Below are 14,880 nucleotides of genomic sequence, written 5' to 3'. Positions count from 1 at the left end.
CAATAATTAACTCATTCACTCCAAGACATTTTCACCGGTGCAACCCCCTTCGCTCCCGGCCGTTTTACTGGATTTTGACTGATTTTGCAAGGCCCACAGAAAGTTTTGTTCTATTGCTATATAAACATAGAACCCACCAAAAGAAAGATTAGACTCTGTTCTTTCAGCAGGAAAAGAAGTTAGCTCATATCTTTTTCCATTCTTTAGAAATCAGCATTAGAAAATAGCTTAGTTTGAGCAATTTTCCAATTTCTGATGAAAAAACAAAGAAATTGAGCTTTTTGTAAATGCATACATTTCAAACATAACTTTGACTTTAACACAGCTATTTTTTGCTTTAGTTACATCCCAAACATCTGAATAATGTTTTCCTTTTACGAAATAACATAAATCACTAGACAAATAGCGCTTTTGATAGCAAAATAATGATTTATTTACACATAACTGAGAGATGACGCTGTTGTGGCCGCAACAGCCGGAGTAAACTTTTCCCTCATCTCCACCTGTCTCATAAAGATGGATATTTTTTTTTTTTTGTCTTTCTTTTGTGGTGACCGCTGCCTCATGGCGGAGTTCGCCTGGGGAACTTGTGTTCCTGGGGGGGGTTCCTGGTTTGGCCGTGCGCGTTTCCAGCTGAGTCGCGGGACACTGGAAGGCGCGGGGGACGCGAGCGACTGAGCACGGTGGCGCGGGCTCTGCTCGGCCAGCAGCATAGACTCGACGGCATTGTCTGCTGGACCGGTGGTCCCGGTCGTTCTGCTCGGTCTTCCAGCGCCTGGAATCCCGGGCATCCACCCGGTTGTTCTGCTCGGTTGTCCATCGCCTGGCATCCTGGACGTCCATTCGGTCGTCTTTCGCCGGCGCCCTGGCCGTTCGTTCCGGTGAATCGGGTTGCGGGTCGTACCAAATGCGCTACTGCCCTCCAGTGGCCAGTTTTATTGCTTTAAAATTGATTTTCAGCATTGTGCTTTGGAGCTAAGTTGAATCAGAACTTAAAGATGTCTCTTGTGGAAAAAAAAACAAAAAACGTATAAATACATCTTTGGGACACTGAAACAATTAAAAATAGAACGTATTTATACGTTTTTTTGGAGCAAATGAGTTAAAAGCCGCTGAGTTGATATCTGATTGAGAATACAGGTTCATACATCATATCACTGCTCTTTCAATAAGGGTTTTAATTACAACTTTTCGTGATTCAAATAGCCTGCTGTGATAATATGAGAGTGCAACTTCACAACACAAGATATAAAAGTGGTAATTTGCACCAAATATTATTAGTGCACCCATTTAAAGAATACCCTTACACACAGTTGGCACATAGTTTCTTTTATAGCTTGGATTCGACCTCAAAAGACTAAGGGAACAAAAAATTATCAGGTGAACCTTATCCACATCCGTTCCTTGTCAGTGACGGCAAAACTGACAAGCAGTGAAAAATGGGTTACGGGACCAAAAACTTTGTTCTTGTTTTAAAACAAACAAACATACAATTAACAAGTGTGTAGTTTAAGCATCTACTCTTTTTGAAACTGCTACGCTTGTATATTTTAAAATATTTGGAATTCATTTTCAAACCTTGTTGGTCCTGCCAGTAAACATATTGATTTGGTTGCTGCCGAACGGCAACAACCAGTATAAAATTAGGCACTTGGCATCCTCAGCACTTGTAGTGTTTATTTACTTGTATAGTACTGTATATGACCAAACAAGTGAAAACATTTCTATAATAAGCAAAGGGGAAGAAGGGTTGACCAAGGATGTATGAAAGAACCTATGGAGTCACAAATGAGACCTGCAGGTAGAGTAGGGACATTCTCCTCCTCTCATCTGATTCTTTCTATCACTCACTGATGTAGTTTTAGAAAGGCGGGCCAAGAGAGGCAGTGGAGCAAAGAGCAGGGGGAAGAGAGCGAGCGGGAGAGAAAGGGAAAATCGAGGGAGAAATAGAGGATAGCGATAGAACAACAGAGGCAAACATTCAGATAGTGGTAGGAGATGAATGGATGGGACAATTGCTGCAGAGAGAGACAAGAGAGACCACATCCATACTGACACTTGCATACACAGACTTATTTGCACACACATAGATTTTCATCCTCACATGCACACACAAATGCTGACAACAACACACACGTGCTGACATATTTTTTTTTTCACACTGTTACGCTCAAGTCGCTCAGACACATTTGTCTCTGCTTCCTAACAATCTCTGAGGATTATGCTGATGAACATGATGGTGAAGATGAGAATGATGAAGAGCAAGAGGGAGAGGATGCTGGCCTGCCAAAGCTGAGGACCACAACCAGGCGGTGGGGGGGCACGGCAGGGGAATTGCGGGGCAGGATGGAGCATGGTTAGAAGTTATGCATGTTTGCGTGCATGTGCGTGCGTGTGTGTGTGTGAGAGAGTGTATGAGTATGTATGAGTGAAGGTGAGGATGCCCCCCCAGCGCAGGATCAGCTAGCTAACGTTAGCCACATGTTGTGCCACTGCAAAGTAGCATGCACCAACAACACCATATCTTTGATGTTTGGATGCAAGGTAGGTTAAAAGTTTGTAAGACAGTAAATGTGCATGTCCGGCACTGAAACGATTGAAGTCAAGTCACTGCAATAGAAAAACAAACAAAACTGTGTCAAGTTTGTGAAGGAACTTTGGCTTGGTCGGTAGGCTGTATTTTACTCATTGCAAATATTTGAATGATAACCTCAATTTATTTAGCAATTCACAAAGATAATGATCACACCGTTTCAACATTTGAATTAAATGTGATATATTGGAAACCACTGTTTTGATTAACATATGCAGTAGTTGATCCTAAATGCCTAATTGGCTGCAGCATTCTTAGCAGACATGGTACAAAACTTGGTAAAGTTACTGTTCAGTCTAAAGAGGGGAAAAATAAACGTGTTAAATATAACATTACTGTAATTCAACAAGTAATATCACTAATGAATATATTTTAAATGATGGCTAGCACCTGACACTAATCATCTGAAAAGAGTTTACGGGAGAGCAGGATATTGGTGAAGTTATGGGCCAGCAGGGCTGGACTAGAGTAGGCATGTGCCGGTATGGTATTCTGACGGTATGATAACCTTAAGCCAAAATATCACGGTTTCACGGTATCACAGTATTGCAATTACAGCTTTAAATTGTGTTACTTTGAGATATCTGGGTTAAAAAAAAAAAAAAAGAATTCCATTGAAGAGGATTTTTTTTCAAAACAAGAACAAATTGGAACATAAGTATAATGTTCAGTTAAAATAAATAAAAAAACAACATATTTTAAATAAAATTAAAATAAATGCAGTCCTGTAGGTGAGCCCAAACCCACAGCCACACCTCAACAAAAATAATTGAATTATTTTCCATAAAAAGCACGTGTGTATGACTTGTTTCATGTTTACATTATACACCCCCCCCCCCCCCCCCCCACACACACACACACACACACACTCTTTCTCTACACAAACACTTGCAAGAGAGAGAAAAAGCACGTTTTACCACAGCTAGACAAATTAAACATGCTGGAGTTAACTCTCTTAGCTGGTGGGAAATGTTCATGACAGTCTTTACTAACGTTTAATTTTGTATAAACGCGAAATCATATTGGAGGTATTGCCTCCTCGGCAGCCACCCTCCTCAAACATGTTTTACATGTCGGTTGGCCCTCCTCCTCTAAGCCGCGGCCATCTGTGACTTTTCTGTAGCCGACATATTCCCATACCAGCGATTTTGTTTTCTTCGATGGGGGAAAAAAAGTTCAGGAGTTTCACATCCTCCAGCCATTGTGTAGCACAGCTGACTCACTGACACTGAGCAACAACTGGTGGGGGAGGGTTGAGCGTTGCGGTTGCATACGAGGGATTTCTCCCTGCAATTTTTGGGACATAAAAATTAGATAATACCTTAAGGGTTGCTATGACAGAGAATGTTTGCGGTATTGACGTTTTCATACCACGGTATACCTTGAAACCGGTAATCGGCATATGCGTAGACTAGAGCGATATAAAACCATAGAAACTAAATAGTGTGCATTCCTAGAGTTTTCATTTATTTATTTATTTTTTTTGATCAAATCTTTTCCATACGATAATATACATTCTCACACTGTGAATCAAGATCCACTTGCACATTTTCAAGATATCTGTTGTAATTTTGATGCTAGAGTTTAAAGGTTTACTATCATTTGTGCTGCTCGATAATGCGTTTTTAACTGTTTAAAGTAAAATAATTCAGACCAGTTTCATAAGAATAAACAAGTTAAATCTCAAAATCTTTGTACATAAGGTGATTTTTATTTTTCTCAATTATTTTTTAATATCCCATTATTTGTAATGGGGGAAAGAGGGGGCTGATCTTTACCTTTTTTGGAAATGAACAGTACCAGGACTAACTCACTGTCAAAAGTGTGTTTAGTGCAGGCAGTGTGGGTTCAGTTCCCTCTCAGTAAAGGTAGATGGAGTTAAGGAAAGCGAGAAGATGACAATTAGAAGCAGTGAACTGACCAAAAATGGACACACAGTGACAGATGATGAGAAGATAACGACAAATTATTTGTTGCCAATGTGAGCTCCTATCATCTATTATGAAAAAAAAAAGCAGGTACTTGAATAGCAGTCAGATTAAAGAGGGCCTGACTTGGAGGTGAATCTGGTGAACATCGAATTTTAAGGGACTGAATTTTTAGGAGGAGGAATCATGTGTTGACGAGTATGTATGCTGACAGTTGGCAGTTGTCTCTTAGCACTCAGAATGATGGTTTGTACTGTGTTGGTGTTAAGTCTCTTGGCCTCAAATCTTGCAACCTATTTCTCCCCCAAAATCAACAAAGGTATTTTAAGTGAAAATAATCCTTCCTAGAAAAGGGAAGCTCTCATTTGTTGCTTGCCACGCCATTCTTTACCCATGGCAAAGGATACAACACTACTCTTACTGAATATTCAAGTGTTACATAACATCAGACGAGTGGACAAGCGCTGCCTAAAACTGGCAAACAAGTCTTCTGAAACTCTTGAGTGGAAACGAGCTTATAAAATATTAATATTTCTCATAGGAACTGAAAGAATGTTGTTTTTTTATACAGTATTTGAATAAAGCTAACGATGAATCTAACCCCAATTGCTTTGTAGATGCCTGTTAAAAAGGACACAGCTAAAAGAATGAGGAAAAATACACAACTGCTTTTGCCTAACAACGAGATGAAAGTCTTCATAAGTGCTTCTTCGTCTCGATTCATTTAGTTAACAATTATTTGAACTGAGTGGAATATTATCGTTTGTCTTTATGTGTTTTAATGTTGTTCAGCTTCAGCAGTTCAGACTTAATAAAGTGGATAGGCCTCACTTCTGTCCTATTAAATCACTTCATCATGTCATTTGAGTAGATAGAGGCAGGCACAAAGTCAACGGGTGAATGAGTAACCGTATCCAAGAGAGAAAATTGGGGTCACTGGAATAATATGACAAAGTCAAATTTGTGTTTACAATGTTTCTACCCCTGTTAATGTTGGAGAAAAAGAAGGGTTTTGAGGGAAAAAAAAGAGTTTATAAATTATTGAAGGGTTTCGAAGCATAGTGTGCGCATGTCTTTTTATAGAGTTGGTGCTGCATGATCTCTGCCATTACCTGTTTCCTGGTCAGTTAGTTTCTTAGCTGCAAAAGGACACTCTTTAGTACAAGTGATATGGACATTTTTTTTTTTTAACTCACAAGATTAATTGGTGTGAGTCCTCTTACATCTACAATAAATGATTGATTTCTTACTTCAGGAATGTACCATTGTAACAACCTCTAACTCAACTTTCTTCTTTTAGAAGAGCAACCGGATTTAAAGGTGACATTGTGTGCTATTCTAATTTTTCACCCACTCGTCCATACATTAGATCAAAATGAGCAGGTGGCTTTTTTTTAATGTTTATACTGTATTTATTTTCTGATTTGACTGCAATGGTTTTTGTAGGCCAAACTGCTCTGTTAACAAGCATATTTGAAATCCGTGGTGGAGAGAAGTCTTATTATAAATACTTGCCCACAACGCACCAATGGCCAGTCAGAGCAACGAGTTTAAATCTGTACATTTTAATATTCAAATTTGATAATTGGACACATATTAACAAGAATCTGGCTTTTTGCAAACGCAAGTAAAACAGATAAAATTACATTAGAGAGAAAGAACTTTGGGGGAAAAAAATAATGAAAGGTTACCTTTTAACACTAGAAGTCCCAAAGAATTCTGGTACTCCTACTAGTCCCAAACAATGGCCGATATGGCCTCTTCCCCGGAAAACCCAGAGGTGGCAAAAATGACCCAAGTGCTTTCAAATTGGCAAGTTGTTGTCGGACAGACAACAGCCGTTCATATGGAAATTCACCACTAGGCATACATTAACTTCAAACACAATGACCACAATCCATACTCCATGCCCCTGATTCAGTCCTTCTAAGCTATATACACAATTCCTGCTTTACACTCAAATTGCAGTTCTAAAACGCTTTTTTTTCCTTCTTCAAAACAATGTACACATTTGGGCCATTCTTTCTGTCATTATGTGTGGAGTATAGGAGAAGTGAATAAAAAAATGTGTAAAAAGTGTCAAACTTCATAAATAAATGTTATTAAATAAATGTAGCTTGACGTGAACTGACACAAACTATCACATGAGTCACGGAGGAGAGGCCAAATCGGCCACTGCTAGGGAATATTAGGAGTGTTTGTCTTTGGAAAGGCCAAGTCGGCCTCTGCTGGGTTTTTCTAGTGTTAAAGTACAGGGTGGGGCAGAGCAACTTCCTTATTTAAATTTGGCACCCCGAAAGCGATGGTTGCTCTGAGAATGGTAGGGATGGACTTATTTGAGACGAAGGGGCTTAAAGTTCTTAACGTGCGTTATTTATGTTTATTTTTAAGGAACCCCACTGAGCATCATGGAGTAGACGAAGTTGGAACGTGCTTTCGCTGTTGAAGCATTTTTTCAAAGCGAGCAATAAAATCGCGTGGATTAAGTTCCTGCACCAGAGCTAATTTGTAGGAATGAAATTTCAATTCTTAATCGAGGATTCGTCTCACAGAACGAGCAGGCAACCCAAGAGCAAATGCGTGTTTGCGGGCAGACCGTCGGGAAGATGTCAAAACAGGTTGTCTCACCGCGTCAATGTTTTGGGGTGACCTTGCTGTTCGTTGGAGGCCAGTTTTCTTTTTCTTTACATCACCCATTTCGCTGAAGTTATTTACCCCTGAAAGAATCGACTGCCGGCCAGGAACACAACAACGGTGGGCAATATTGAAATGTCTACAGAATCCACATTGCGTTGCGACGATTTGGCGACCGCTTGGAAAAAAATACCTCAACAGCGAAAGCGCGTTCCAACTTTGTTCACTCCATGATGCTCACTGGGGTTCCTGAAAAATGAACACAAAATAAATAACGCACGTTAAGAACCAAACTTTAAACCCCACCCTCTCAAATACGTCCATCCCTACCATCCTCGGAGCTACCATCGCTTCAGGGCGCCAAATTTAAATAAGCAAGTTGCACTGCCCCACCCAGTACATGACTTGTGCATATGCCATGTACTTGTTGCCAGCCAGTCACAGGCAGACAACCTTTCACAATCACAACTACGGAGAATTTGGGATGTTCAATCAACTCTCCATGCATGTTTTGGGGATGTGGGAGAAAACTAGAGTACCTGGAGAAAACCTTTGCAGTCATGGAGACAACATGCAAACTCCAGACAGGAAGACTAGAGTTTGGGATTGAACGCTTGATCTCAGAACTGTCAGGCGTTGTGCTAGCTAGTCATTTGTCGTGCTGCCCGAAGGCATACATATTATGGAAAAATAAAAAGAATTGAAACAACGTTATGTGAAATGAAGAAGATTTCTTCCTCAGCTCAGAAGACTAATGTATTTTCTATAAAGCTTGTTTTTGTAGATAATTGATAGATAATTGTCTTTATTTGACAGTTGGGAGACGTTGCCTCTGGGGACTTCGATAACTAGTTGACCAAGGAGTGCGCTTGTTTACAATACGCAGCTAGCTGAAGCTATTGTAATAATTCGAGTTCATGCCTAAATCTTAAGTAGGCCTCCGATCACTACTAATTGATGCACCTGTAAATTCTGTGTTGCCCACCCCGCGTGTGCCCAATGTTTTGTAGGCTGGCAGGCTGGCACGGTTAGTGGGACATCCGCATTGCTTAGTATCTTAGCAAGCAATCTGGCCGGTTTGAGCTATAACTGTGTCCTTGAGCGCACTGTTACGGGTTAGTCTGATGTCCATTGGACGCCGAGCTCTTCTTTAATTTAGATTGAAAACAAAGACATAAGATGCAAGGTGGACAGACAAGGTTTACAGTTTTGCTTATGTAATCACATTCAGTTTCTGAACTTTTTTTTGTGGTAAAAAAAATTGTGTCCCCTTTCTTCGATGTTTAGTCTGACTACTATTATTGACTTTATTAGGTTTATTTTGAAAGTAAAATAAAACCCATAGACTTTTGTAAACAGCTGCTGAAGGACAACTAGTATATATTCATATTCATTTCATAACTTGCACAATTGATCTGGCTACATCCAGTTTTCCAATGTTTGATTACAGTACTGTGAAAGCAAGTGAATTTGTGTGATGTAAGAGGTTGACTATAAAGGAAACGATGCAGCGATGGAGGCACATTTGTGCGTGTGTGAGAAGTCCCTTACGGCAGAGGATCCTCTGCGCTTTCATATCTTACGATGCATGACTAACACTGGTTGTTATTCTGACACACATAGACACAGATACAAACCAATGAGTAAAAATACACTGCAATGTGGTATCTGCTGACAGTCTAGCCAAGTTTTTACTGACTGACAAGACTAGGTGTCAAACACACTAAGGTTTTTATTTTTATTTTTGTGCTCATCTTAATCTGCATTGATCCTGATAACAAATTGTGGCGTCTTGCCTCCCTTGCTTTTTCAAAAATCCATGAAGCTACCCTACCAAAAGCAAACATCATGGAGTAAAAATAGAAATGCTTTTTGGTGTGTTGGTCCTTTCATCATTAATTCATTCAGGAGATCTCTAATGTCATTTAGAAGTCACAGAATGTTGAATAACAGTATACCTTTGTGTGTACGCATATGCACTTGTGTCCAGAGGGCGCATCAGTGTTGTGACAACAGTGGTAGCCAAGGTCTCTTCCAGTCTTAATGCTCATTTTTTACCCATCTCTTCGCTGACCAATCAGCATGTCAACAATAAATTGTCAAAATCAGTGTATATCACATAGAAGGAATACATTCATGAAATTTAAATTCAAATTCTGCCAATTCTTGTTTTTAAAACGAATGGAGGATACGTTATATTAACATTCCAACCTGGCAAACGAACACTTCAAATGTATCATTCAACATTCCAAATGAGCTTCTGAAATTCTTACCCATTGAAAATGCATGTCAGGTTTTGACCAAAATGAAAGCATAGAATTACAAACACATATTGCTGGGTTCTCAGCTCTCACACATGGAGTGTGTTTGTCAAGCATTTCTGGCCATTGTCATGCCCTACATCACACCTTACATTTCTCATGCCCAAAAAAATATAACTTGACCACGGTCATAATGTAAAAATAAAATTAAGTCACTGGATCTTAACCGTTCCATTTAAATTTGCTGTGCAACCGTCCTACCGTGCGCTGACAGTACAATGTGTTCGAATGTGATGAGATAAATGCCATTTATCTACGAAATTATGAAGACATCCAAAGTAGCGTTTTCACCCTGCTGGCTGCAAAACAACTCCTAAGCAAAATGAATGAAACATCTATATCAAGGAAGCATGAAGCTTGTTAGCTCATGAATAAGCCATTATCGTTAGAAAGCTGCAGGGTTTAAAAGGGAGAGGAAAACAGTAGCTTGCCTTTGTTTGAATTTTGAGGTACTTTTGTTATTTCTACTTTTGGCATCTTAACATGTTCTATCTTTGCTGCTTTTCTTAATAGAACTGAAATGATTTCCAACTTTTCTCTCCATCTAATTTTCAATATAACTAAAAGCTTATGTTCTTTTGTCTTTTCCCTCCCGCTTTCCTGCTGCTTGTACCTCCTCATCGCCATTCTGTCTCACCACTTTTTCCCCCTACTCTTTTGTGCCTACTTTGTCTCCTTACCGCCCAACCCATCCTCCCTAGAAGTATCAATACCCAGAAGAGGAAGGGGCATCACTAGGCCTCCCAAAATTTCATCAACATACCTGCCATCATCATCCAATGGGAGGTATCAAAGAGTTGACCGATGCAAGGACGCTCAGGAGGGAAGGGACGGATCAGGGCACTTGGAGAAGAGAGGCAGGCGGTAGTGGATCTATGGAACGAGAGATGAGAAGAGACATGGAAAGCTCTGTGATGAGGGATGGGTCTCTTAGTCGCCACGGTGATCTCCGTGGGGCAGAGCTGGTTCAGGTGGCAGAGCGACAGCTCTCTCAGATTCAGCATGTCCATGGATATGTCACTCATGCACATGTCACACCTGCTCAGGTAACTCTTAGTTTTTTCCCTTGATTTGTTTTTCTTATCAGCAGTATTTCACAGGCTTGAATGCACCATTGCCATAGAGAAATCTGCATTTAAAATATTTATTATAAATCTATCCTTCATTAAATAAAAGCAATAAACATATTTCTACCTTCCAATGCCTAAATATAGAAATAAAACCACTCATAAACCTAATCTCGTACATTATGTTCAAGCCAAAGTAATTAAAGAGAAACCAGCCCTTTTTTACCATTGTATTTTTAGCAAGATTATGTCTGATGTGCCAGCACTAACCAAGACATGGTAGTGTGACTAATACCGTGTTCATGGAATATAAAATATCACTCTCCAGAAGTTACTTCACTGTGATAGTAGTACTGCAGTGCCATGTTTACAATACACTTCGACTTGTTCTCCTTATTAAAGGGAAGCTAAATTCTAGGGACGTCACCGATCTGATCATGTGATCAGAAATCTAGCCTATCAGGCCATTTTTCTAATGATCGGAATCGGGTGAAGAGGATCTGGGTTTAAAAAAAAAAACAAAAACAAAAAAACACGTGTTTTTATTTTTCAAGTGCTAAAAGTAACTAAATATTGCAGAAATACAATGGCATTGCCAAAAGAAACAAAAATATATACGTTTTATACTCCACAACACTCCCGGAAAAAGTGTTAGAGGAAGTACTGTAAGCAGTCCCAATAGGTGAATGTTCTAGGAGTTAATGCGGGAACGTAATGGGTAGCTGCTTGAGTGTTCATGTGTGCTGTGTAAAAAAATATTTTAACCTCAAAGGGAGAGCGACTTCCAATGTGTGTAAAGTGGGCAATTCGCGTGGTGGTATGGATAGAGATTTGTTTAGAGCAATGTACAGTGTATCACAAAAGTGAGTACACTTACACTCCTCGCATTTCTGCAGATATTTAAGTATATCTTTTAATGGGACAACACTGACAAAATGATACTTTTACTCATCTTATATAATAGTTAATTTATTTTCCCCTCAACTCAAAATATAGCCATTAATATCTAAACCCCTGGCAACAAAAGAGAGTACACCCCTTAGTGAAAGTTATCAATATTAACATACACCATGTCAACTGTCAATATTTTGTGTGGCCACTACTATTATCCAGAACTGCCTTTACTCTCCTGGGCATGAAGTAGACCAGCGCTTCACAGGTTGCCACTGGAATGCTCTTCCACTCCTCCATGACGACGTTGCGGAGCTGCCGGATATTTGAGACTTTGCACACCTCCACCTTCCGCTTGAGGATCCCCCAAAGATGTTCTGTTGGGTTGAAGTCTGGAGACATGCTTGGCCAGTTTATCACCTTTACCCTCAGCCTCTTCAGTAAAGCAGTGGTCATCTTGGAGGTGTGTTAGGGGTCATTGTCATGCTGGAACACTGCCCTGCGCCCCACTTTCTGGAGGGAAGGGATCATGCTCTGCTGCAGTATTTCACAGTACATGTTGGCGTTTATGTTTCCCTCAGTGGAATGTAACTCTCCAACACCTGCAGCACTCATGCAGCCCCAGACCATGACATTCCCACTGCCATGCTTGACTGTAGGCATGACACACTTATCTTTGTACTCCTCACCTGGTCGCCGCCACACATGCTCGAGACCATCGGAACCCAAAAAATGTATCCTCGTCTCATCAGACCATAGGACATGGTTCCAGTAATCCATGTGCCTTGTTGACATGTCTTCAGCAAACTGTTTGCGGGCTTTCTTGTGTACTTTCTTCAGAAGAGGCTTCCTCCTGGGGTGACAGCCATGCACACCAATTTGATGTAGAGTGCGGCGTATGGTCTGAGCACTAACAGGCTGACCCCCCACCTCTTCAATCTCTGCAGCAATGCTGACAGCACTCCTGCGACGATCTTTCAAAGAAAGCATTTGGATGTGACACTCAGCACGTGCGCTCTGCTTCTTTGGACGACCAACCCGAGGCCTGTTCTGAGCGGACCCTGCTCTTTTAAAATGCTGGATGATCTTAGCCACTGTGCTGCAGCTCATTTTCAGGGTGTTGGCAATCTTCTTGTAGCCTTGGCCATCTTCATGTAGCACAACAATACGTCTTTTAAGATCCTCAGAGAGTTCTTTACCATGTGGTGTCATGTTGGAACTTTCACTGACCAGTATGAGAGAGTGTGAGCGCTGCACTACAAATTTGAACACACCTGCTACTAGGGGTGGGATTACGATTCAGAGGCTATGATTCGATTATAAATCGATTATTGATGACCCCCCCCTCCACTATTAGCTGATTTTAATGTTTTGTACATTAGTTACAAAAACTGTTTAAAAAAAAAAAAAAAAAAAAAAAAAAAAAAAGCTTCGCAGGCTTAAATAAACGACTATTTCAGTATCAAGTTAACAGTTAAAAACAATAAGTAATATACTCAAATCCCCATTCTGTATCAGCAGCTTTAAACTACATTCAGTTAATTTAATGTTGTGAATCAACAGTTGTTAAAATTGTTATTCCATAATTTCCCTTTTGTCTACATGTAAAAGTTTTAAGTTTTAGGTTTTAAGTTTTAAAACTATTTTAAAGATGGATTCAAGTCAATATTTTACCGATTTAGGAGTATTTTACATAAAAAGTTAATTAGGTTCGCTTGAAAGGTTAGCTACAACAGCCTTGCAGGGAATTCTACTGCTTTAAGATGGCGGCCGTTTACTAACGCCCGCATCTAGCTTTTTGTACATGTGCTGCTAACGCCACCGAGTCTATAATCCATCTAGTCCTATATAAATATGATATCTACCGTACCATTATGCGGACGTACTCTGTAGCAGCTGTCGGAAGCAGTCAGGTATGTTGTTGTTTTTTTATCTCGCGGCATAAGTTGAGCTAGAGCCGTGAGTTGAGCATTGGCATTACCCGAGGGGCCGGGTAATGACAAGCATGATGTTTAGCTACTCTCGCTCCGTTCCTCATTGCATCCCGAAGACCGCGCGGCGCGTGTTTACTTCCGCTTTACTTGACATACAATATTTCAATAATTGGAATTTGGATGTTTGTGAATCGTTTTCGAATCTTCCACGGCCGAATTGCGAATAATCTAAGAATCGGAAATTTCGCACACCTCTACCTGCTACCTATGCACACATTGACCTAGTAAGACTAATCAGTCACATGATAATTTGTCAGGAAAATGACAAGCAGTACTCCATTTGGACATTTAGGGATGTAGTTTCTAAGGGGTGTACTTACTTTTGTTGCCAGGGGTTGGATATTAATGGCTATATTTTGAGTTATTTTGAAGGGAAACTAAATTACCTCTATTGTATAAGATGCACCCAGACTACTTTTCATTGTGTCAAAGTGTCATTTTGTCAGTGTTGTCCCATGAAAAGCTATACTTAAATATCTGCAGAAATGCAAGGGGTGTACTGACTTTTGTGATACACTGTATGTGTTTATAAATGTGTCTATATATTTTGCCCAAATTTTTAATTTTATTTTTTTGCCATAGGGGCACAAAATATATATTTTTTTTCAGTATCGGATCAGGACACTGTTTCGGCAGATTCTCAAAATCAGGTGACTCAGACTCAGATGCATAAATATGCGATCAGGACATCCCTAAAAATTCCCTTAATGAAGCTGAGCACAACTATACTGTATAACTATATATGTATGTATGTACTGTATTAGGGCTGTCCCAAACAATTATTTTTCTCTCGATTAGTCTGCCGACTTTTTTAACGATTAGTCGACTAGTCTAATAATTTTTTTATGAACTTTTTTAAATTTTTTTATTTACTAATCTTGTAATTAAATTTTTTGTTGACAATTATTAATTCACAATAACATTTTGGAACACTTCAATTCTTTATTGAAGAACAAATAAATGCATAAATAGTAATAATAAATCACAAATAAAAATGAGTTCAAAAGCTGATGGCAATAACTACTGCAAAAGAATGGAATTTAAACAGATTCAGAGCACACTGACTTCACCTTTCCAACAGGATTCAAAACAATTCTTACTTTTTTTTTTGTGGTATGTCTCTATAGTTCTATGAGTGAGCACTAGCAGAGTAAATAAATAAATGTCACATATCACTGAAGTACTTGAAAAAAAACAATGATGCACGTTGATACGACACTACGATGGAGTATTAGGGCCAAATAAATAGATTGGGGAAAAAATTGTGTTTAAAAATGTTCCTGACGCCTACATATGGATGTCAAAAAGTTTGTGGCCTCCCAATGTTGTCTTTTCTTTACAAACCAGGTTGAATCGGCTCTTTGACTGTTAAAGGTTGCCAACCCCTGGTTTAAAAATACAGATGTCAAAAGATTATCAACAATCTCTTTGCTTTGTCGCTCTATCGTGTGG

General features: G+C 39.6%; 1 protein-coding gene across 8 annotated transcripts in view; it reads left to right on the top strand.

Annotated features, from left to right (window-relative positions):
• LOC130919428 (discs large homolog 1-like protein) overlaps positions 1 to 14,880 on the top strand; it is a 249,323-nt gene that overhangs the window by 36,653 nt on the left and 197,790 nt on the right. For 6 of the 8 annotated variants that reach the window (XM_057842131.1, XM_057842130.1, XM_057842133.1 and 3 more), the window contains one exon: positions 10,178 to 10,522. The exons of 1 other annotated variant lie outside the window; for it this stretch is intronic. In XM_057842131.1, coding sequence (XP_057698114.1) covers positions 10,178 to 10,522 — 345 coding nt within the window. Of the gene's footprint in view, positions 1 to 1,849; positions 2,545 to 10,177; positions 10,523 to 14,880 lie in introns of those variants that run through there. One more of the 8 variants, XM_057842137.1, reaches the window with a different exon arrangement.

This window comes from Corythoichthys intestinalis, chromosome 7, assembly GCF_030265065.1.
Source record: "Corythoichthys intestinalis isolate RoL2023-P3 chromosome 7, ASM3026506v1, whole genome shotgun sequence".
Classification (NCBI taxonomy): domain Eukaryota; kingdom Metazoa; phylum Chordata; class Actinopteri; order Syngnathiformes; family Syngnathidae; genus Corythoichthys; species Corythoichthys intestinalis.
This window is presented reverse-complemented; position numbering and strand designations above follow the sequence as displayed.